This window comes from Copadichromis virginalis, linkage group LG22 (assembly GCF_057382275.1).
Source record: "Copadichromis virginalis isolate Kocher_CV1m ecotype Utaka linkage group LG22, C_Virginalis_male_GT1.1, whole genome shotgun sequence".
In the NCBI taxonomy this organism is placed as follows: Eukaryota; Metazoa; Chordata; class Actinopteri; order Cichliformes; family Cichlidae; genus Copadichromis; species Copadichromis virginalis.
In genome coordinates, this window is record NC_140638.1 from 522501 (window position 1) to 534793 (window position 12293).

At 51.1% G+C, this 12293-nt stretch overlaps 1 protein-coding gene across 3 annotated transcripts in view; it reads left to right on the forward strand.

Annotated features, from left to right (window-relative positions):
* Nucleotides 1–12293, forward strand: part of LOC146682309 (semaphorin-6D-like) — a 93171-nt gene that overhangs the window by 61462 nt on the left and 19416 nt on the right. For all 3 annotated transcript variants that reach the window (XM_085447041.1, XM_085447042.1, XM_085447043.1), the window contains 8 exons: nucleotides 89–178; nucleotides 250–377; nucleotides 1215–1346; nucleotides 1458–1613; nucleotides 3158–3331; nucleotides 3405–3545; nucleotides 4601–4678; nucleotides 11091–11149. In XM_085447041.1, coding sequence (XP_085303167.1) covers nucleotides 89–178; nucleotides 250–377; nucleotides 1215–1346; nucleotides 1458–1613; nucleotides 3158–3331; nucleotides 3405–3545; nucleotides 4601–4678; nucleotides 11091–11149 — 958 coding nt within the window. The remainder of the gene's footprint in view (nucleotides 1–88; nucleotides 179–249; nucleotides 378–1214; nucleotides 1347–1457; nucleotides 1614–3157; nucleotides 3332–3404; nucleotides 3546–4600; nucleotides 4679–11090; nucleotides 11150–12293) is intronic.

Below are 12293 nucleotides of genomic sequence, written 5' to 3' on the forward strand. Positions count from 1 at the left end.
TGTGTGTGGGAGTGTGTGTGTGTGTGTGTGTGTGTGTGTGTGTGTGTGCGCTGGTGGTTTAATGACCTGTTCTCTCACCGGTCTGCAGGTGGTGTTCTCTCGGGTGGCCCGGGTCTGTAAGAACGATAACGGGGGATCTCCCAGAGTCCTGGAGCGATACTGGACGTCCTTCCTGAAGGTAGCGAACACGCTGCGTGTAGCGCCGAACTTTACCCGTCTGTGTCTCATCGCTCTGCTCGTGTGCTTCAGGCTCGGCTCAACTGCTCGGTGCCCGGAGACTCCTTCTTCTACTTCGACGTGCTCCAGTCGCTCACCAACGTGCTGCAGATCAACCAGAGACCCGCCGTGGTCGGCGTCTTCACCACTCAGGCCAACAGGTACGCCGCTGTGAGGGGCGGAGTCTGATTAGGCTCAGAGCTAATGTGTTTGGAGAAGGAGGTGAGAACGCTGTGGTGTGTTTTCGGGAAGAAGTCCTTGTTCCTCGGTAAATGTGTGGACACTCGGAGCGAGCAGGCGGGTTTTAGAAGATGAGTTATTGGGCCGTTATTTTGGGAAGGCGGGGCTTTTGGAGAGGTGGGTTTTTGTTGGTGGAGCTTTTCAGTGTTTGTGATGGAGGTCACACCTCTGAGGACGTGCTCTCGGATGAGCCGGGGACAACCAGGGGACTTCAGGAAGTTTAGGAGAGGGCGTCGCTGGGAGGCTGGAGATGTGAATGTGTTACTGGAATGTGATTGGAGGACCGTTTTTTCTAATCTTGGCTGCATGATATCAGAGTGAAATGATGCACGGTCATATGAGGCACCCAGAAGCCCCGCCTATCTGCTGTTTAAAACTTCAGGACGGTGGGCTTAAAGTGGGAGGAGCTTAAACAGCCTGTTTTATCCAGTGTCAGGTAAAGAAGGATTATTCTGAACTGTGATTCATGCAAAGCCGCTCTGGGCCCGTTAAGATGGGAGCAGCGTGCTGGTGTTTGGACCAGTTTCCATGTTTCGTGCTGGATGTCTCCCGCCGCTCCCCACCCACATTTCTTCACAGACCTGTAGTACTCGCGGCGCAGCATTCGCCCTCTCTCAGCGAGCTGTCTGGATGATTTGAGTTTGGACTGAGCAGAGACAGCTCGTACTGTCTCTGCTCCATGAACGTCATTGTTGATGATGGTGTTTGTGATTGGTTGGACGGAGGTCTGCTGACTCGTGCCGTCCGTCTCTCTCCAGTATCCCCGGCTCGGCCGTCTGTGCCTTCTACATGGACGACATCGAGAAGGTGTTCAACGGGAAGTTCAAAGAGCAGAGGACCAGCGACTCCTCCTGGACTCCCGTACCCGATGAGCAAGTCCCCAGACCGAGGTGAGGACTAAATCCCAGTTTTCTTTCCGTCCCGCTTACTTAAACCCAGTTAGCTTTGTGTTTGTGACCAAGACGAGCTCTGACGTGTCTGCTTCATTCTTAAATGTCCAGGCCCGGTACGTGTGCAGGCGACGGCTCGGCTTCAGAATACAAATCGTCTGTTCAGTTCCCGGACGACACGCTGACCTTCATCAAGTCGTATCCTCTGATGGACGAAGCTGTTCCCTCCGTCAACGACCGGCCCTGCTTCACCAGGACGTCCAGCAGGTAACAGCAATGGTTCAGTGCTCTGATTGGTCAAATCGTATTGAGCTTCACTTCAGGGAACGATCACAGCCAGAGCTCAGGTTACCATGCCGACTCACGTTCCCGATGCAGGTGGAAGCTGATGTGTGAAAGTGTTTCAGTAAACCTCTGTGTTGGAGGCATCGTGTGGTCACGGTGAGTCCATTCCTGGTCTTCAAAGCTCAGCTGTGTTTTTGGCTGTAAATGGAGCCTGCGAGCTCATTCTGGCTGGTTTCCTCATCTCTTTTACCAAAATTCTGAATTCTGTTGCTGCGGATGTTTTATTCTTAGTTTTTCTTATTTGTTTTTGAGCTGAACTGGTGATTAATAAAGTCTGTTCTAGTCTTCTATTGTATTCTATCACACGACGCAACAGGAAAGTGATCTGCAGCGTTGAATGACCGAGCCGGTGAACTGTGGAGCCATCACGAGCTCCCTCACTGTTGAGATGAGTTTAGGAGTCACAGCAGCTCCTACCGCCTCCACCGTCCCCACACAACGCCTGGAGGATAATCATCGGTATCAGCTCTGATTAGTCGCCGGCTCACAGGAAGTTCTCGCTCTGTGGCGGCTCTGAAAGTCTCTGACCTTTTTCAAATGAGTTTCTGATGGATTGTAATTATCACTCTGGAATAGGAATCAGGCTCTTCTGCGTATGAATTAGCCTTTGCTCCACAACGCTCCAAGCTTTCACATACCAACAGTCTTTGTGATTCAGTAACAGGTAAAAACAGAAAGGAACCCTCCGTGGTTAAATCAAGGTCCCCAGAGGATGTTTCATGTCTTTATCCACTCCAATCATTTTCATTCACACTGATGCTTGACAGGCTTGAGCTTTATCCCGACCATATATGAAACTTAAAAGGTTCCACTTCCTTTGACTGAGGACGGGAACCTTGCTGTGTTCCCTGCCTCTGATGGACGTCCTGCACTGAGAAGAAACCATCTGTGTTTCCTTATTTTTATGTTTTCTTTCACCGTCTGTCTGACTAATACTCAGCGTCTGAATGAATGCAAACACAGTTAATATGCTCAAACCTTTTCTATAAACACCAAAGAAACACATACAAAATAAAAAATAGCAAGAAATTCATTTCAAGGACAAGATCCCGGATTAGCCCCCAATTGTGTCAGAGAGGAGGAGCTGTGTGAAGCTGTGAGGCAAAGATGGCACTTTATTGTTGCTATTGTTGCACATCCCTGCTGCATGGTTTGAACTGTTTTAATAGCAGCAGGATGAAAAGTTTTCACGGACTGTGTCAGTAAACAAAATCTGCCTATTTTTAAAGCAGTTATACCAAAAATGTGTTTTTAAATTAAAATCTCACCCAGTCACGGCAGAAATACTGTGTCAGTGATGAGAAGCAGCCCAAACCCTGAACCTCACTCTGGGTAGGGTCGTGGTCAGGGAGTGAAAGGCTGTCGTCCTCACAACCTCGCTCAGAATCACAAGCTCATCAGAGTAAAGAAAAACTGTCTGAATTCCCTCCGCAGAGAAAAGATTTCATCTTCTGTCTTCCTCGTAGGTCCAAGTTGACCCAGATTGTGGTGGATGTCTCTGCCGGGCCTTTCAAGGACCGGACGGTGATGTTCCTGGGCTCAGACGATGGGTGGGTCTTGAAGGTTTTGGCCAGCACCCATCCAAATGACAGCTTTGGATCCAAACTGCTGGAGGACATCGACGTCTACAACCCGTCCAAGTAAGACGTGCTTCTGAGGACGGGCGAATCCTCCTGTTCCTCTGTTTAACCGACTGTCTCTGTTTGTGCTCAGGTGCAACGTTCAGGGTCAGGAGGACAGGAGGGTTCTGGGCCTGGAGCTCGATAAGGACCATCACGCCTTGTTTGTGGCTTTCAGCAGCTGTGTGATCAGAGTGCCGCTCAGCCGCTGCGCCCAACATGGAGCCTGCAAAAAGTACGAAATCTCAGACTTGGTTTTATTTCATTGGTTTGGATTTCAGCTGGCCTGAAACGGCCTCACTCTGATAACTCTGAAACATCCAGAGACATTAGAGCTGAGGTACGACGCTTCATTTGGAAACATGGTGAATATTTCAGTGAGCGCTCGAGACAACGGAGACGAGCCCAATCAACACGGAGGAGAAGACGATGAAGAGATGGAGCTCGCTCCTAAATTAGAGCCCATTCATCACTGTACACACACACACACACACACACACACACACACACACACACACACACACACATAAACACACACACACGCACACACACACACACACACGCACACACATAAACACACACACACACACACACATACACACACACACACACACACACACACACATAAACACGCACACACACACACACACACACACACACACGCACGCTCTGGGTCTTTGTAATTACTGAGCAGGATCAATGAGTGCCAGCTCGTGTGATGTGTGAACACAGCTGCAGCGTACGGAGGCTCCCACCAGCCGTCTCCATCATGGAGACGCTAACAAAGACGTTCCACTCTCCTCCTCCTCCTCCTTCTCCTTCTTTTAGGTGACGTGGTCTCCTCCAACAGTTCACAGATCTGGAAGATGAGCAGATCTGAAGGTGTTTGCTGAAAGACTTTCCTAAAGGTTTAGGGCAGGGGTGTCCAACTCCAGGCCTCGAGGGCCGGTGTCCTGCAGGTTTTAAATCTCACCCTGGGTCAGCACACCTGAATCAAATGATTATTTCATTACCAGGCCTCTGGAGAACTTCAAGACATGTTGAGGAGGTCATTTATCCATTTAAATCAGCTGCGATGGATCAAGGACACATCTAAAACCTGCAGGACACCGGCCCTCGAGGCCTGGAGTTCCCTAGCCGTGCTTTAGGGGATCATTAGCCAGCGACGTTTAAAGCTCTCCCTGCTGCTCTGCAGGTGTTCTCAGAGCGTGCTGGGAGGCTCGTCTGACTGTGACTGAGTGATGAGGAAGAGCCCAAACTCTAACTCCTCTTCCTCTCCTCCCTCTGCAGAGCCTGCCTGGCCTCTCGTGACCCATACTGTATCTGGCTTCGGACCGGGAGCTGCGCCAACGTTGCGCCGGGTTTCAAGTATGTATTATTTCCTGTTTCTGTGCCTGTGCCGCTCTCTCTTCCTTTTCTTTGCTCCGCCTCCTTTCAGCCTCCATCAATCCGATGGAGGCTGAAAGGAGGCCCCTCACCATAGACCAAACTGGTTTGGTCTATGGTGAGGGGCGTGGCCTCTGTGACTGACAGGTGGATGGTGACACAGGCGGCTCGTGTTGGTGCTGTTAGAGCCTGTTGGAGCATTCGTGGTAATCTGACCAATCACACGGCTGCTGTGAGGTTGCTGTGCTACCAGAGGCGGAGCTCCAGGTCTGCTGAATGAACTTTGAGGGTTGTGATTGGATGATACTCACAGGTATCTGTGTGTGTTTGCTGGAGCCTCGTGGTGAAAAATGTTTGCTTGCTTCTGTTAGAAACCATCATACCAGCACCAAGGTGATGTTGTCCATCTTTCATATACAGTCTGAGTGTTTACTGTGACGTCATCATCGTTAAACCGGAGACCGAGTCGGTCCTCTGTCGACATTCCCGGTGAAACATTTCAGGAAGCTCGTTCCGCCCCAAACAAACCGGCTCAGCGCTGAGAGGCTCGCAGGCTCCTCGAGAGAGCGCAGAGGCGTGAGTCAGAGGAACGTCTGCGCCGTGAACACGTTTCACCTCCGATCAGAGAGGCTGACGCTGATCTCTGCGGCGTCTGAGGCGTCGGGCTGAAGCACAAACTGCAGCATCCATGTGAATCCCCGCAGCACTGTGGACGGCCACGAAAAATGCCCATTTGAGACGCCGCCTGAAACGCTGAGGGAGAATCGGTGATGCGAGAGCTGCCTCGGCCAATCCCTGTCCAGCAGCAAAAACACTGTAAATGGAAGACGGCAAGCTTGTTTACCAGCTTTAACCATCTCAGCCTACACACACACACACACACACACACACACACACACACACACACACACACACACACATACACAGCGGTGTGTTCATCTCCTAATCAATAGGTCCACAGTGTCAGGTAGCTCGCGCCCACTCCACAGCTCTTGAGGGCCATCGATCGATCTGTGGACGCGGCGTCGGTTAGTCCGCCGGGTCCGCAGATCGATCTGATGTTGTTTTCATACGCTGGTCGGGGGAGGGGTGTTTCAGCCGCTGTAATATCATCAGCTGGGGTCCTCAGGCGGCAGGCGAGAGAACGATCACAGGAAGTGAGTGGAAACATCCCAAACTGTGAAACTGGAGCTCTTGGAGGAATCCTGCAGCTTCGGTGTGTCCTGAAGATAAAATCAGACACTTTGTGTTCTTTGAACTTATCTGCGCCTGAAACGAGTCGTCCTTGTTTCACAAAGGCAAACGGAGCTTTTCAAAATAAAGCTGTGCTCAGTGAATGATGTGAGGATGAAAGCATGTAAAGATGAAGCTCTGGTCGGATCAGTCTGAGCAAACATCTGGTCTGCACATGTGGAATAACTCAGATATTTCCTGCAGAAACACTGAAAATATCTTGACGATGAACGCAGCACGGCGCGGTTACAGTCTGCACGCTTTCCTAACACGCCTCATTTTGTACTTTCTTTTTCTCTGGAAGTGTCAGGGATTAGCTGGAAACACCGACGCTAATTTTTCCCTTCACACTCATTTGAGTGTGTGCTCTGTAGCACCGAGCCTTTCTCTCTTCATCACCAGGAATATTTGTTTCCTCCAACTCGTCCTGCGGCTGATTTGTTTACATCCATGCAAACGTGCAGACGGGCTCAATGTGTTTCAAGTGTACGACATCAGCTCATCATTTAACCTGAAATCACTTTATCTGAGCTTTATTCAGCACAGCATACAAGGCGTCATGTTACAGAGTGATGTGACGAGGCTTACAGGCGTGTTGCCTCTGCACATACGTGTGAAACTCAGAAACACCCTTCAGCTGCGATAACAGCTCTGCACATCAGAGGGCGCTCTGCAGCTTCCCCGCTGGCAGCACACAAACACACTGATCAGCTGATCCGAGCGGAGACGGTCACCAATACCTGCACACAGCAGGGGTTCAGGAAATGTTTCATGTCTCAGAGAAGAAAACTGTGATTTTTGACTCGTCCATAATCGGTGTTATTGATCAAATATCAGCCTGATCTATCGCTCTGGTGTCAGACAGGTTGAGTTTGTGGGTCTGCTTAGCCGTCGCCGTGCAGACTCGTTGCCTAGCTCACTGTGGTCCACTCACACGCCCGGCGTCCTGAGCTGTCACACCGCAGACGCTGCAGGTGGTTATTTATGATGACCATCATAGAGCTGACAGGAAATGATGGCGTCCTGCTCAGATGGCAGTGATGACGGAGGTGCAAACAGATGGTTTCAGTGTTTAGAGGAAGTCACACAGATGATCTCCACCACAGCAGCGTGAACGACACAGCGGGCGTTGCCATGCAGACAGAGCAGAGAGGATTTAAATGGACGGGGTGAGATAAAAAGGAAGCGAGCAAGGAAACGGAGAGCAAGGCGAAGCTGTGATGCAAGAGGTGGAAAGGAGGAAGATGAGAGAGGAGCAGCAGCACAAAGACAGAGGAAGAGATCTGTGTCAGGAAGACGTGCAGCCGGGTTTGTCGGAGAGATTCACGGCGCTCTGACTCAGCACTTTGGTCCGCTCACCGCAGCGTTTATGAGGTTCGTCTTGTTTAAAGTCGGGGATGGATATCTGTGGAGGACCACAGCGCTGACTCTGTGCTGACGACGGTGTTTTGTAGGATGTTTAAAACGTCTTCCTGACGCGTCGTCAGCGAGGCGTTCACGTGCAGTCAGAAATGTGGACGCTGAGTGTCGTTTCCTGGAGGATCAGAGAAAGAGTTTTGCTGCTGAGTCGTTCCAGTCGCCTGTTTTTGTCTCATTATTTTCTCACTGCTCTGCTGAAACTGAAGCTGATGTTTTGGACGTCTCATTGAAACCGAAGCACGCAGAAACCTCTGCAGCCTGAAGCCGGCACACCTGCCGGAGGCTGAGCTGCAGCTTCCGCTCTCAGAGGTGTTCCTGCAGAGCTGAAGGAGTTTCAGCCCCTCAAACTTCTGCTGAAAAGTAACAGATTCCCTCCGGGGAGAAGAAGGGATGAGTGAAGAGGAAGTTTAGCAGCTTATATAACTCCATGTGAAGACAGAAAATGGAGAAGCAGCTGCAGAATACTAAAAAAGGACAGCAGGAGGAGGAGGCAGGTAGAGAGCCAGTTACCTGAAAACATCCGTGTGGTTTAAAATCCAAACTGCACTCAGATGTTTAGGGGGCGCTCTCAGAGTCGGCCATGTTCACGCCGCTCCACCCTCCTCCCATGTCAATAACACGATCGATGAAGCATCAGCGACCCTCACAGGTCTGCCCACTTTACTGTAACAACGACTGATGACGTCATAAAACGACAGCAGCTGGAACAGCTGGCTGGGTCGCTCAGGTGGGTGATTAACGTTGCTCCTGCAGTCTGTCTGCACCTCTTATCAAGCAGCACGGCTCTGGCCTCCTCACGGCCCAAACACCTGCAGGAGACACACCTGAGCGGGTCCAGGGTTCAGTCCTGATGGTTCCACCATCGCTCTGGTCGGCATCGCAGTGCCTACTGTGTTTGACATCCCGGCTGGGAAAGGTCACATGGAGGACCGTTCATCAATGCCGGGCAGCGGTGGGCAGGGCCGGTGCCAGCAGCGTTTCCGTCCTGGGCGTGAATGTAACAGCGATGCTGTGAAAGCGCCTACGTACACATTTGTGTTCTTCAGCCGCACATGCCCGACCTGCCTCCATGCCATCAGCACCAAAACGCCATTCAGCATCAGCGGCGTTTTCTGGCTGACTGACGGAGTCTATTTCCATCCCCTCCTCCTCCTCTGAGGTGAGCGAGGCGTTCAGGTGCCTGAACATGGCTGGGATTTATAGCGACCTCCTCCTGTTCTCGCTCCTCACTTACAGCTCAGCCCACGCTGGTGGAAGCTGGAGCGAGCGCGGGGGTGGCACTCGCAGAGGTAAATATAGAGCGACGAGGAAGCGAGAGCAAAACGCTTCATAATAAATTCAGTTTAACGAATGTTCTGCAGCGCCCGCTCCTCCATAATTCATCCAACTTTTTTGGGTGGTGTGGTTTTATCTCTCTGGCGTGCAGACGGTCTGAGCGGGGAGGGAGAGTGTGCTCGCTGTGTACACAGGAAGCTCTGCAGACACACTCCCACGTGTGACGGCTTACAGGGGACTCCTGCTCGGGCGGCGCTGTGGGTCTGTGTGGCTGAGCTTCAGTGTTCAGAGGTGTTCCATCGAGGTCCATCGCACCCCAGCTCGGCTGAACCGTTCGACGGTATCTTCGCGCCTGAGGCGCCGGCGCCGTCCTTCCCTCTCAGATGTAGTAAGAAGAGGATCACAGGTGTCAGAGGTCACAGCGTGGACAGCACGTTTTACAGCGACGTGTTTTAGAGGCCTGCAGGTGTGTGCAGGTGATGTGTGAGGAGAACTCGGAGCCCTCAGGTGGTGTCAGGCCGCATCCATCACCTGCTGGTCGATCTCCCGTGAACACACTGACACCGGGTGGAGGAGGCGGTCTCCGTCTCAGCTGAGCTCTTTCCTGTAGCTTTCTGGGATATTCATGTGCTCCCCTTTGTTCCTCTCTCTGACACACCTGGGCAATAATAACGTTGTCACATGGTTTGTGGTGACGCGTTCGGTTCATTTAAGGTTTGGGAAGCATGGAAAACGTGCACACGCGTGTCTCAGCGCCTCAGGAAACTGGCTGTGTTCCCTCTGTGGCTGTTGTGACAGCGTTGCATGTTTGGTCACATGTTGTTGTAAACAGTGAACATTCATCCAAATGCCTCTTTTTGTGTGTTTGTCAGTAAGTGATGAATCCATCAGACACAAAGCGGAGGAAGAGAGTAAGACAGCGAGCAGCTGCCGGACAGCTGCCAACCAGCAGGCGTGTTGGCCGTACGGGCAGAGCGTGGTAAAGAGAGCTGGAAACACGCGTGCCAGATGAAACTCGGGTGTGGGCTCGGTGCGATCGGGCTGATGGATGCTTCTGTCACAGATCGCAGCGGCGTGGCAAACCCAGCAGCTTTGTGGGCAAAGATTCCAACACCTGGAAACTCTGTGCCGGCTCCGTCTTCCTGTCGATGCTGGCTCGCTTTTCTTGTTGTTTGGAAGAAAAGCTTTGATCGCCGGACGCTGGGAGAGCGGCTCGGTAATAACTGCTGACAGATTTCAGATTTCCTGGTGAGCGTTTGAAGATGGCCCGTCTGTCCGACTGCGGTTAACGTCGAGATTAAACCTGTTCTTGTTCACACCTTCACCTGAGGCCTTTGAAGCTCAGGGTCACCTCCACGTGCACAGATGTGGAAGCCGGGCGTCCGTTGGTTATTTAGCTGTGCGTGTTTGAGCGGCACAGATCAGCTGAGAGGACGCTCACACGGCTGGTAGTGAGTCACAGCGGCAGGCAGGACAGCTGCTGAAAGCGGGTCGTACGTTCCGGCTTGGATACGCGTCCCAGCTTTCCTCTCAGCATCATCTCCATGGTGATCATTCCTGCTGCCACCATCGTGACCCTCCCGAGCGATTGCTGTGGACGACCTTAGTCCTCGTGCGGAGGCCGATCCAGTCTCACAGTCAGAGGAGCGTAGGACACACACGGATGGTGTAAAGGCGGTGACATCATGGACGTGTGCGTACGTGAAGGCGTGACACATGTCGTAGTTTCAGGTTATTACTTTTGATCCCCAACTGAGAAGAAGTCAGTAAAAGCTGCTGATGGCCTGGGCGGAGGCTCTGAAACTGCACAGGTGACGGAGACGCTCTCCTGGGATTCATCAGACGTGTCGGTGATGCGGACAGCTGGGAGGAATGCACGCCGCGGTGATTGGACTGGGAATGTTGGGAAACTCGCTCCTGTGTTAACGTGTTTTATCTTTCTAACAGCCCACTGGTGTTTGTGTGGCGGCGGTACTCGCTCCACTTTTTTGTCCCGTGTGGCTGTGAAATCCTGATTTGTTGCCTCTTTAAAAATGGATTTGAAGGTCAGGTGGAGGCGCTGGTGGTGATGGAGTCAGAGACGGTAAACAGCAGGGACAAAACGGCGAGCAGGAGACGCCGAGCGGAAAGTAATTGACTTCATTTACAGCAGCTTTACTGATACTGTGTGTGTGTGTGCGCCTGTGTGCGTGTGTGTGTTTCATGGTCACTTCTTGTCCCCGTCTGTCTTCGGGCTGGACGACCTTCCTGCCTTTAATTGGACGAGCTCCTGTGGCCTTCGCACGGAGCCGTGCGCTGCAGATGAACCATGTGACAAAATCTGATTAAATGTTGTCCCAAGCCATCACCTGTCACCGATTAAGCTCCCCGGCAACAGTAACCAGCAGTGCAGCGTCTGGTTTTGTTCGATGTTTCACCGTCCTGATTGTCGTCTCCTCTCCTCCCTCTCCTTGTTCCGTGTCTGCAGGGCGGGGTTTGAGCAGGATATCGAGGGCGACCACTCGTTTCATCCGGACAGCTGCCGCGGTGAGATAAACCTGCAGGTTACACCCACAGTGCGTACGATAACAGCTGTATGCGTGTTTGTGTGGACCAAGAGTCCTGCTTACCTGCACGGTTACACCAGACTGGTTCTATAGAGGGTACCCAACTCAGACGCTGCAATGATCCCTGCAAACATCCATCTATCTATTCATCCATTCATCCATCTGTTCATCCATTCATCTATTCATCCATTCATCTATTCATCCATCCATCTATTCATCCATCCATCCATCTACTCATCCATCCATCCATTCATCCATCCATCCATTCATCCATCTACTCATCCATCCATACATCCATTCATCCATCCATTCATCCATCCATACATCCATTCATCCATCCATCTACTCATCCATTCATCCATCCATCTACTCATCCATTCATCCATCCATCTACTCATCCATTCATCCATCCATCTATTCATCCATCCATTCATCCATCGATCTATTCATCCATTCATACAGCCATTTATCCATCGATCTATTCATCCATTCATCCATCTACTCATCCATCCATCTATTCATCCATCCAGCTATTCATCCATCCATCCATTCATCCATCAATCTATTCATCCATCCATCTATTCATCCATTCATCCATCCACTCATCCATCCATTCATCTATCTATTCATCCATCTACTCAGTCATCCGTCTATTCATTCATCCATCTATTCATCCATCTATTCAGTCATCCGTCTATTCATTCATCCATCTATTCATCCATCCATCCATTTATCCATCTATTCATCCATTCATCCATCCATCTATTCATCCATTCATCCATTCATCCATCTACTCATCCATTCATCCATCCATTCATCCATCCTGTTTTTTTAATCTATAATATAAACCCACCCACCCACACACACACACACACACACAGTATCTCTAATCCATCAGATCAGCTCAGCTCCTGTCAGCAGGTCTGATGAGAGGGGTCTGAGTTGAACTTTCAAAATAAGAGCAGCAGCACTGTAAGTAGAAATCTGCTACGAGTGGCATGGCTTTTTTTTTGCAGTGAACTGAACAGAGTTACCATGGCAACCTGCCCAAGTAAGGTCCATGTGTGACCATATGTCAAAGCGACGAACAGGAAGTGTGACACTCAGGTCTATGCACAAACACA